Below are 12,705 nucleotides of genomic sequence, written 5' to 3'. Positions count from 1 at the left end.
CTGGCACACAGTAGGTGTGAGACAGCAGGCCAGGGCTTTGCCCACCAAGTTTTTTCTTTTTTACCTTTTTTATTTAATTGAAATAAAACAAATATACAGAAGCCCACCATTTTTTAAGGCAATCCAACTTCTCTATGTGGAAATCTTGAGGTCTCGCATTTGAAGCAGAAGTGGGGAGAAACGTGGGACTGGGAGGATCATAGTCATAGGTGTCCCAGTCTTCTGGTGGGTTTGCCAGCCTGAGAACAGGCCCAGCCTAAGCAAGATCACTGCTGGAATCCTCACTTTGTGAGATATGCAGGGTGTGTGGTAGGGGCAAGAATGGGGCCTCCAGTAAGGCCCCTGACACCTCCCTTTTCTTCCCTGGGGCTGTCCTTTGGAAAACATGATTGTGGAGAGGACCCTGGCTCTGCAAGGCAGTGAGAACCTCACAATGGGGAGCTGGGGAGCCGGGGAGCTGAGGGAGAGAAGCTCCCGGGGAGGGAAGGGCTGCGGGAATGCTCTGTGGACTCTCCCACATTCTACTGTGCACACAGGGAGGGGTGGGGAGCTTCTCTTCATCTCTCTGCAAAGCCGGAATCATGCTTCACAAATGTTGTACCACTAACCCCACACGCCTTTAAAAAATGTGTCTGGGGAATAAAGGTGTAGGTCAATTTAACAACCCTCATGGAAAGTTCCTTTAATATTTTAGGAAGCTGTTAGTCATCTTTGTTCTCCAAGAGGCAGGGCAGGCTCATCCCCGGATGCCTGCAGGTCCCATTTGGGACTGGTGTTTATTTCATTATTTGCAACCTCTCCCCATCCTACCCCAACCCTCTCCAAAAGCTTTCTAAATCCATGTTTTCCTTCTGGAGGGGCCTGGCCACTGCAAACTTATTTTGAGCTTCTCTATGTTGTCCCATTAGGACCACAGAACCCACAGCTGGGGCAATTGGGGGATGGGAGTGGAAATTTTACCTACCCCAATTTTTTGCCTGTGAGAGAATTTCACTCAGCATTAGCCAGGCCAAGATGGCTAATGGTTAAATCTTAAAAGATCTAGGATGAATCTGTGACTATTTGTTCTTTTCAAATCAGTGTCAATAAGGCCAGCTTCCTGCCCTTGGAGGACGCTGGTAGAGGCTGGGCTCTTGTCCTCTGTGGTAGGACCCTCACTCTGGGTTTCTGTTTACTCAAAGCCACCACAGTCCCTAAGCTCAAGTCCTGCTGCCCAGGCAGCCCTGTCACCAGGGTGGCCCAACACAGACAGTCTGAGGCACTCCCTTCCAACTGCACCCCAGCTGCAACTTTAACTTTTTATTCATTATTTTAAAATTATCAAACCATTTTTATTATTTTAAGGTATTTTAAGCTATTTACTAGACCTTTAAAAAGTAATTAATGCATATAATTAAAAAAAAAAAAAAAAGGAAAGCCTCCAAAGGAATGTACAAGGAAAGTTAACCTTCCTTCCAACTACAGACTCCAGAGGAACCACTGTGTGTCCTTCAGGGCAGTCTTTATAGCTATGTCTTTGTTACACCTGTGGAAGCAAGCGCTCCTAAGTGAGCTGGTCCCTCTGCAAATTCCCCTGCTCCGTCTCCCATCATTTCCATCTGCCTTGCTCCATACAGGCCACACTGGCCTCCACATGTCCCCTAAGCAAGTTCAGCGTGTCCCCGCTGTCCCCAAAGCCTTTGTACCTGCTGTTTCTTCTTGGCACTCTGTTTTCCCAGATACTTGCAAAATTTGTTTCTTCACTTCATCTTTGACTCTGTTCAAATGTCACCTCCTAGAGACCTCTGATTATCCTATCTAAAACAGGAGTCCCCATCATTCTCTCCCCTGTGCCCTGCATTATTTTTCTTCATAGTACTTATCAACAGTTCTCATTATAGATCTATGTCTTACATTTGTGTATCATCTGTCCCTTCCATTAAAATGTAAGTTTCACAAGCACAGAGATTTTCTCTGCTCCATTCACCATTAAATCTCCGCACCTAGAACTGTGCCTGCCAAATGTAGGTAGTAGATGTCCAATAAACACTGTTGAATGGAAGGAGTAAGTGAACGAGTCAATATTTTGCTTTGTGCTTGAAAATGCTAAACAGTCACATTTGGGCCACACTTCCAGAACACTGCCATCCTGGGATCATTCCCCATCATGATGAACACCAGCATTGCAGAGGCAGTTCCTTTTCACTCTGGGCTCCCGGTAGGATGACCAATATCCTGGTTTGCCCAAGATAGAGTTTTCCTGGAACATGAGATTTTCAGTGTTGAAACAGGGAGAGTCCCTGGCAAACCAAGACAATTGGCTACTGCACCCCTTTGCAGCTATCTTGAGCTCACAACCAGCCTGACTTTGCCGGTTGCAAGGTGTTAGTTGTCTGCCCTAAGTGACATTATCTTTTTTTTTTTTTTGAGACGAGTCTCACTCTGTCACCCAGGCTGGAGTGTAGTGGCACAATCCCGGTAGTGTAGGGCACAGGGGAGAGAATGATGGGGACTCCTGTTTTAGATAGGATAATCAGAGGTCTCTAGGAGGTGACATTTGAACAGAGGCAAAGATGAAGTGAAGGAACAAATTGTGCAAGTATCCAGGAAAACAGGGTGCCAAGAAGAAACAGCAGGTACAAAGGCTTTGGGGACAGCGGGGACACGCTGAACTTGCTTAGGGGACATGTGGAGGCCAGTGTGGCCTGTATGGAGCAAGGCAGGTGGAAATGATGGGAGACGGAGCAGGGGAATTTGCAACCTCCACCTTCTAGGTTCAAGCAATTCTCCTGCCTTAGCCTCACGAGTAGCTGGGATTACAGGCGCACACTACCATGCCCGAATAATTTTTGTATTTTTAGTAGAGATGGGGTTTCACCATGTTGGCCAGGCTGATCTCAAACTACTGACCTCAAGTGATCCGCCGGCCTCAGCCTCCCAAAGTGCTGGGATTACAGGCGTAAGCCACCAAGCCTGGCCCTAAGGGACATTTCAAATGATAGCTGCTAGTCAACAAATCTGTCAGTAAATATTTCCTAAGTAACAGTTACAACATTTTCCAGTAGCTAGCAAGCAGGGAAACACAACAATAAATAAAATAAACACAGTTCCTGTCCTCAGGAAGCTTACAATTTAACCAAGGGAGACTGACACGTAAAGACATTATTTCAGGCAGGGCTTGATGGCACACGCCTGTAGCCCTAGCTACTCCAGAGGCTGAAGCAGAAGGGCTGCTGGAGCCTTGGAGTTTGAAGTTACAGTGAGTTATGATTATACCACTGCACTGCAGACTTGAGGAACAGAGTAAGAGTGCATCTCTAAAAATAAATAAATTTCAAAAAATTTAAAAAGATACTATTTCAGTATAAATTAAATATACATTCTGACAGGTGAAAAGTTTAATTAAAAAAAGAAAAAAGGCAAATACATAATTTAACACCTCTCTAAATGGCCTTCTCTAAAAATCTCAAGTCAGCAAAGTTTTCCTGTTTGGGGTGTAATAGTTTTAGCTGGATCAATCGGAACAAAATTGAATTTTTCCTAAAATAAATGTTGTTGTTATTTTTTGATAAAAATGAAATGCAGTAGGTTGAATAATTGCTCCCGAAGATATCAAATCCTAATCACTGGAACCTGTGTTACCTTATTGGAAAAGAATCTTTGCAGATGTGGTTAAATTAAGGATGTTGAGTGGGGACATTATCCTCGATTATCTGGTTGCGTCCTAAATGCCGTCATGGGTATCTATATAGGAGCAGGGCAAAGGGAGATCTGACACAGACAGAAGAAGAAAAGGCAATGTGGCCCTGGAGGCAGAGATGGGAGTGAGGCACCAATAATCCAAGGAACGTCAGCAGCCATCAGAAGCTGGGAGGGGCAAGGAACGGCTTTTCCTCTAGAGCCTCTGGAGAGAGCACGCCCTGCTGAAACCTTAACTTCAGCCCAGTGAAGCCGATTTCAGACTTCTGGCCTCCGGAGCTGTGAGTCAATAGGTTTCTGTTGTTTAAGTCATCTAGCTTATGGCAATTAGTTACAGCAGCAACTGGAAACTAATACATGTACTCAAAATTAAAGTAGGAAATCTGCAGAAAATAAAAAATCCCTTTTTATCACATCACCCAGAAATAACCACTACTAACCTACTCATAGGTGAAGAAAAAAAAACAACAGCAGTTTGATCAGGGCCTCCAAGCACCAAACATGAACACTGGCTTTATTTCCTATTTAGTTACAGATACTGCTTTTTTCCCCATTTAACTTTATATTATGGTGTGTTTTCCTGTCTTTGTGTCACTATAAAGGAATACTGTATTAGCCCTCTTTCACATTGCCATAAGAACTACCTGAGACTGGGCAATTTCTGAAGAAGAGAGGTTTAATTGACTCACAGTTCCACAGGCTTAACAGAAAGCATGGCTAGGAGGCCTTGGGAAACATAATCATGGCAGAAGGCGAAGGGGAGGCAAGCATGCCTTACCACGGCGGAGCAGGAGTGAGAGAGAGAGAGCTAAGGGGGAACCGCCACACACTTTTGAACCATCAGATCTTGTGAGAACTCATTCACTATCATGAGAACAGCATGAGGAAAACCGCCCCCATGATCCAATCAGTCCCACCACGTCCCTCCCTCAACATGTGGAGATTACAATTCGAGATGAGGTTTGGGTGGGGACAGAGCCAAACCATACTGAATACCTAAGACTGGGTAATTTATATAGAAAAGAGGTTGAATTGATTCATGGTTCTGCAGGCTGTCCAAGCACGGTTCCAGTATCTGCTTCTGGTGAGGGCCTCAGGAAGCTAACAGTCATGGTGGAAGGGGAAGGGAGAACAGGTGATGCCACGTGGTGAGAGAGTGAGCACGAGAGAGAAAAGTGGGAGGTCCCAAACTCTAAGCAGATCTCACATGAACTAAGTGAGAACTCATTCGTCTCCAAGTGGATGATGCTAAGCCATTCATGCCATTCATGAGGGATCAACCCCCATGATCCAGTCACCTCCCACTAGGACCTCACCTCCAACATTAGAGATTACACTTTAACATGAGATTTAGAGGGGACAAGCCTCCAAACCATATCATATGGTCAGTAAACATTTTTCAAAACTGTGACTTTTCATGGCTACACAGTTTTAACAATAATAATCATTTATTGAAATCATCTCTCATTGTTAGAGATGTACTCTCCAAAATGTTGATATTGTATATAATATTGCAATGGAAATACTTGTACATCAATTATTTGTGTGCACATCTGATTGTCACCCTAGAATGGAGTCCTAGAAATAGAGTTACTGGATTAAAGAATATGAGCATTTGAGTATTCTTGATAGTAATTTCATATGACTTTCAGGGATGTCCAAGCAATTTATACTTCCAACAGAAAACTATAAAAAAGCCAGTCTCAGCTGGGTGCGGTGGCTCACGCCTGTAATCCCAGCACTTTGGGAGGCCGAGGCAGGTGGATCACCTGAGGTCAGGAGTTTGAGACTAGCCTGGTCAACGTGGTGAAACCCTGTCTCTACTAAAAATACAAAAATTAGCTGGGCATGGTGGCGGGCGCCTGTAATCCCAGCTACTCAGGAGGCTGAGGCAGGAGAATCTCTTGAACCCGGGTGGGGGAGGCTGCAGTGAGCCGTGATCGCACTTCTGCTCTCCAGCCTGGGCGACAGAGCGAGACTCCATCTCAACAAACAAACAAACAAACAAACAAAAAAAGCCAAAAAAAAAAAAAAAAGCCAGTCTCACCATGGGCTTGCTAGTGTGAAATGATAACATTAAAAATTACTTATTTAATGTGCAACTATATTATTCTAATATATTGATACTTTTTAAATAATTCAATTTCTTTTTTTAGGAATTCTCTGTCGAGGTCCTTCACTTACTTGTTTATTGAGGTATTATATGTTTTACTTCTTTTTATTGATAGCTTCCTTATAATTAAAGAACATTAATCCCCTGTCATCTTTATTGTAAATAGTTCCTATATTTAGTCATTTGCCTTTTAATTGTGTTAATATATTTTTACAAAGAAAAATAGTTAACGTGTAGCTCCATTTTTAAGTTTGTTTTTTGTGACTTTTTTCCTTTGCTTTTATGGTTAGGAAACCCTTCTCCACCCTGAAATCTGCTAAATGGTAAAGACGAAACTTGATTTCCTCATTTTGCAATAGATAGCCAATTTTCCTAGCACTGTTTATGGCATTGTTCCTTCATCACTTTATTTCATATTAAGTTATTTAATATTTGAGCCTTAATTAAGTGTCGTTAACTCTACTTTCAAGTAGTGTGGGAGTTATGAGACAGAACTACATCTTTACCTCCACCTACTAGCTGTACCACCCCGGCAAGAGTCACCCTGAGCCTCATTTTAATGATCTGTATAACAGAGACAATAAAACCTACCTCATAGGGTTACTTTGAGAATTAAATGAAATAATATTTATAATGAGTTTATCATATAGTAAGCACTCAATTAATGACAGCTATTATCATTATTAGTATTATTAGTCCATTAATATTTTTTCTTATTCTCTCATCATTCCATTAAGATATTCTTCTATGGCTATTATTAAAAAGTCAAAAATAGGCCAGGTGCGGTGGTTCACGCCTGTAATCCCAGCACTTTGGGAGGCCAAGGTGGGTGGATCACCTGAGGTCAGAAGCTCAAGACCAGGCTGGCCAACATGGCGAAACCCCGTCTCTACTAAAAGTACAAAAATTAGTGGGCGTGGTGGCGAGCGCCTGTAATCCCAGCTACTCAGGAGACTGAGGCAGGAGGATAACTTGAACCCAGGAGGCAGAGGTTGAAGTGAGCTGAGATCACACCACTGCACTCCAGCCTGGGTGACAAGAGTGAGACTCCGTCTCAAAAAAAAAAAAAAGTCAGAAATAACAGATGCTGGTGAGGTTGCGGAGAAATGAGAACACTTATGCATACACTGTTGGGAGTGTAAATCAATTCAACCGTTGTGGAAAGCAGTGTGGCGATTCCTCAAAGAGCTAAAAACAGAACTATTATTCGACCTAGCAATCCCACTACTGGGTATATATCCAAAGGAACATAAATTGTTCTACCATAAGACACATGCACACGTATGTTCATTGCAGTGCTATTCGCAATAGCAAAGACACAGAATCAACCTAAATGCCCATCAATGGCAGATTGGATAAAGAAAATATGGTACATATACACCATGGAATACTATGCAGCCATAAAAAAGAATGAGATCATGTCCTTTGCAGGAACATGGATGAAGCTGGGGGCCATTATCCTTAGCAAGCTAATGCAGGAACAGAAAACCAAATAGTGCATGTTCTCACTTATAAGTGGGAGCTAAATGATGAGAACACATGGACACAAAGGGAGGAACAACAGACATTGGGGACTACTTGATTGGGAGTAGGCTTAGTACCTGAGTGACAAAATAATCTGTACGACGAACCCCCGTGACATAAGTTTACCTATATAACAAACCTGAACATGTACCCTGAACCTAAAGTAAAAGTTAAAAAAAGGTATTATTCTACTTTAGCTGTGCAAGTAGGTTTGAGTAAACTATAGGGAGAATGTGTGACAATGTAACAGAGCTATTTCCATACCCCTGAAGGTTTACTTATATTATCTGTGATCAAAGAAATCTATTAAATGATACATTCTCCAACATAGTTAACTTCACTAGATCCTATGTATATAGAGTTAGTTGTCATAACAAAACATCCCTGTTTTTTAGTGTCAAATAAACTGTTTAAATACAATGTCAGATTTCCTTCAAATCTGATGGCAGGTTGACAAGCTGCCTTGGTATTTTTCAGTTGCTGTGAGAAAACAGAATGATTAGCACTATCAGGGAACAGGAGAGGGGAGAGATAAATACGGGTTTCATTCTGAGCCTGTAGACAAGGGCTAAGGAGAAATTGTATTTCTAAAGTTTCCAGACAAAGAATTCCTATCTACCCCCAACTATAATAGAATGAGATATTAGTTAAAAGAAATAAGACTGATTCAGTTCATTAACATAATGATATTCCATTCTATCATATTCAAAGATGTGATAATATGGTACTGATAAGAGGATTACGACTATATTGAAAACAGTAATGTCTTACACACAAATTAAAGCAACAATAAGGTGTTATTTTTTGTTGATTCAGGTCAACAAATAATTTAACCAATTGGAAATACCCAGGGTTGGAAAGTCTGCAGGGAAAAGAGCATTCCTTGTCTTTCTGGAGGACAGACTGGCAATTTGTGACAAAATTTTAAACAAGAACTTTCTACTCAGCAAATCTACTTCAATGATTTTTCTCTAAGGATATAAACAAACAAAAAAAAGTGTAAAAATATAGGTGAAAAAATGTGTATTATAATGTTTATAAAAGGAACGTCTTGAGAAATGAAAAAGCTAAATGTCCATCAGTGGGAGCTTGGTTTCAAAAATCATGGCACATATGAGAGAATGCTGTAAACACAGTGTCTTCCTGTATTTCTTAACACACAAAGATGATCACACTGTTGAACTAAAAGCATCCCCCAAACAGCAATATGTAGTACTGACAAGTGAGTGTGTGTGGGTGTGTGTGTGTTGAGATCTGTTAACATCTATTACTACAGATATAGTTAATATCTGTTTGATCTGTTAATAGCAAATATGCCTGGAGTATGGAATTTCAGGTGATTTGAGATTTATACTTTCTCCTTTATACATTTCTGTATTACTTTAATTTTTGCAATAAAATTTTATTTTGATTTTGGAAAACAAAACACAAACCACAACAAAAACACTATGGAAAGAATACCCACAACATGTTAACTGTAGTTGTCTTTGGTCTTTAAGGAGACAGACCAATGGTTCATTTCTACTTTCCTTCATTTTTCATAATGTCTTTTATTAAATAGGATTACTCTTAAAATAACCAAATACTTACATATGGTGAAGTGATTATAATCTGACAGACCCACATGAAGCTCACACCTTTCTTCTTGGTTCCTAGGAAAGACACTTCTGTGGTTCCATGGGTAGGGGATACCATTATTTACAACTTAGCCATGCAGGTAGGAGGCTTCTTTACCTTCTGCCTTAGATCTAAAGGAGAAGGGCCCCATAACCAATGACAACTCTATGCCAGCTGGTACATGTTGACTTCTCTAGAGGTCAACATTTATGCCCATTTTTTAATGTGCTTTGGACTATTTTTTTCTTTCTTTTTTCTTTAATCTTCATTTCTCCCCCTATTTCTTGATTTTGTTTTTCCTTTTTAAAATTCTTTAAGTATATATAACCAGAAGATGGTTTTGTTGTTGTTGTTGCTTGCTAAAAACTAATATATTTTTAGTGGGCAAAATTATGAAAGTTAAAGAAACAAGAAAAGCTGTCTGAAATCCCATCACTGAAATGAATAGCTGTTAGTCTTTTAGTCTTTTGAACATCTTTCCTTTTATTTCTTTCTTAGTATACAGTTGTGCGTTTAGTTTTTCTTCAATGATCATTTGAGTATTTCCCTGTACCACTGAAAACTCCTAAACATATTTTTACAGCCCAAGCCCATTTTTAAGAAATAGCATTCATTTATTCCTGTATCATTTCAAATTGAAGAACCTTTCATATACTCAAAACAAATTTATTACAGGAGCCATGAGGAAAGGTTCCCTCCCGCTGTTAGTGACTAGATCTGGTCCTTACCCAAAACTGTAACCTCGTCATAGTCTCACTTTCGAACATCCCTCTCTAACTACCATACTTCAACAGTCCACTGACTTCACTGGGATGATCTACTTTTACACTGTTATTCAACTACCTTGTGCCCTCACTTCTTTTCGTATCTACACTAAATTCCATGATAAATTGTTTCAATGTCCCAGCACACGCTCTCATCTCCCTCATCCCTCTTTGCCAACTGAACCCCAACCTTGGTTAAACCCAGCCCTCTGCCTACTCTACACCTTCTCCCATGCAGCCAAATGTTCAAGCCATGTTCTTCACGCTATCTCTACAGTCATCCTTTAAGCATTTATTCTTCTTTCTACTTTCCTATGGGTGTGCCCTATTTGGTGACCATACAGCTGCTACTTAGGTGTTTTGCTAATGCCCATTCATCCTCTCCACCAGTCCAACTCACTGACCTATCCTGCTCTCCCTCTTGGCTGTTTTTCTCGTATTCTTTTCTCTTCCCAGCTTTCTGACCCCTCTTGACATTTGTTTGTTCCCTCTCCCCTCTCTACCCACCCACCTCTTTCCCCAACCCACAAAAGAAACACAGAGGGAATGGTCTGATAAAAAAGCTAGCAATGGGTGTAGCATGAGGAGTCTCAGGTTCCTGTCCTGCCTCTGCTGTGTGACCTTGGGCCAGCCACTTTACTTCTGGGGTTCTCAGTTTCCTCCCTATACAATAAGGCACATTCAGTTGAATAAACATGGAGATAATTCAACCCAGCTCTTAAAACAAACAACATGATTCTGAAAATTCAAGAAAGAAAAATTTAGCAAACAGTTCCACCACCCTATTTTCCTTACCATATTATCCTACTTCCCTCACCATGCTAAGATAATGTCAACCATCTGGTGAGTGTTATTATTGTTATTTTAGTGCTGAAACTCTTCTTGGCCCATCCATGCATCCCACCCAGTAACCATAATGGAAATCCAAACACTCACCGTGAATTTCTCATAGAGCTCATAAGTCAGGAGGGGGTTGGGCAGCTCCCTAAAGTAGAGCTTGCAGAGCGAGCCCACACAGTGGATGTCCTGGAGGTACACTTCCCTTGTCAGATCTGGACATTGATCTGAGCCAAACTCTTGCCTGAAACAACACAGACGGAGACATAACAATCCCAGGGAGTGTGTGTTCCATGTCAGCAGCTGCTTGGCTGCTTAGGGGTAAAAAGACCCTAAACTGCTGATTCTGACTATATTTTTGACCTTAATTCAAAAAGATCTTCTACTCCAGGCCCTAGGAAGTCACAGGAAGACTTCCACTTCAGGTCTGGATCTTCTTGCAAAATCTGCTGTGATTAGAAAGACATAATGCTCATTTACAAATGGATTACCCATGGCATCAGGTCTGCAGTCTTGGTTATGAACATTGGGGGAATATCAACACAATTTGCCAAAAAGTCCTATTGAGATTTCAGTTTTTCCAAAATATTGTTCAAAATGAATTTCCCTTTCTTATAGGAGAGACCGAAACTAGGGTAGGTCAGGTTGTTGTCGCTCATCTCCATACATCCGTGTCTACAAACTTGTTTTATCTGAAGACTCAAACCCAAAGCTTGAGAACTTTAACTATCCTTTGTTTTTTTTTTTTTTTTTTGAGATGGAGTCTCGCTCTGTCACCCAGGCTGGAGTGTAGTAGCGCAATCTTGGCTCACTGCAACCTCCGCCTCCCGGGTTCAAGTGATTCTCCTGCCTCAGCCTCTGAGTAGCTGGGACTACAGGCGCCCGCCACCATACCCGGCTAATTTTTTGTATTTTTAGTGGAGATGGGGTTTCACCATGTTAGCCAGGATGGTCTCTATCTCCTGACCTCGTGATCTGACCACCTCGGCCTCCCAAAGTGCTGGGATTACAGATGTGAGCCACCATGCCCAGCCTAATCGACTATCTTTTTGGTGCTCAATAGAACCTTCTAGGCTGCCTGATGGTGACTCCTACAGGACAGATGAATTTATAAATATCTTCTTAAACAATCTATAGTGGGATGTCTTGGAACATCATCCAATTCCAGGCCTGAAAAACATTTAGAAAACATTTCCTAAAAAGGTTACATGAATATACTGCCTCAAATAATATATATATTAATACTTATAAATTAAAATCTGCTTAAAAAATGACAAATATGAGCTTTAATATAGAAGAGAAGTTAAGCTTTTTGAGAGTATTCACTTAGTCATCCAACTGGTGACCAAGTCAACAGTACTCTCAGAACCAGCATTTTTGAAACAGCTCGCTGCCCATTCTCCTGTTTTCTGGGCCTACACCCTTAATGAAGGGTAGGGAAATCCCTGATACTTTCGGAACATGAAAGAAACTGAGTGGGGCTTTGAAAAGAGATCTATGCCATGCTATTTTTTTTTTTTTTTTTTCAGATGGAGTTTCACTGCTGTCGCCCAGGCTGGCACAATCTCGGCTCACTGCAACCTCTGCCTCCCGGGTTCAAGTGATTCTTCTGCCTCAGCCTCCCGAGTAGTTGGGATTACAGGCGCCCACCACCACGCCCAGCTAATTTTTGTATTTTTAGTAGAGACGGAGTTTCATCATGTTGGCCAGGCTTTTCTCGAACTCCTGATCTCAGGTGATCCACCCGTCTTGGCCTCCCAAAGTGCTGGGATTACAGGCATGAGCCACTGCGCCCAGCCCATGCTACGTTTTAAAAGAGAACTATGCCATGCTATGTTCTCTTGGCATAGTTCTCTTTTAAAAAGAGAATGTTTTTAAGAGAACAGAACAAGAGCAATCTAGAGCTTATTCATTTATTTAGCCAAAGATTTCTCTTGTCAAGGATAAGGTCAGTGCTGAAATAAAAAATAATTCATTACTACCCAAGTGTCCTTCCAGGATGCTACCTACTGTGTGGCATATTTCCAACCATTAAGAAGTATTTGCCATTGAAACGCTAATAAATGGAGTACTAGTAAATTAGTGAAATTACGTAAACACATAGGTTCATTAAAATCTATGGCTGCAATAAACCAATTATTTTTTTTAACAGCTACGACTTCTCTAGTAAAA

General features: G+C 41.2%; 1 protein-coding gene across 2 annotated transcripts in view; it reads right to left on the bottom strand.

Annotated features, from left to right (window-relative positions):
- ARHGAP31 (Rho GTPase activating protein 31) overlaps positions 1-12,705 on the bottom strand; it is a 125,422-nt gene that overhangs the window by 37,469 nt on the left and 75,248 nt on the right. For both annotated transcript variants that reach the window (XM_054481232.2, XM_054481233.2), the window contains exon 3: positions 10,633-10,777. In XM_054481232.2, coding sequence (XP_054337207.1) covers positions 10,633-10,777 — 145 coding nt within the window. The remainder of the gene's footprint in view (positions 1-10,632; positions 10,778-12,705) is intronic.

Source organism: Pongo pygmaeus, chromosome 2, assembly GCF_028885625.2.
Source record: "Pongo pygmaeus isolate AG05252 chromosome 2, NHGRI_mPonPyg2-v2.0_pri, whole genome shotgun sequence".
NCBI lineage: Eukaryota > Metazoa > Chordata > Mammalia > Primates > Hominidae > Pongo > Pongo pygmaeus.
This window is presented reverse-complemented; position numbering and strand designations above follow the sequence as displayed.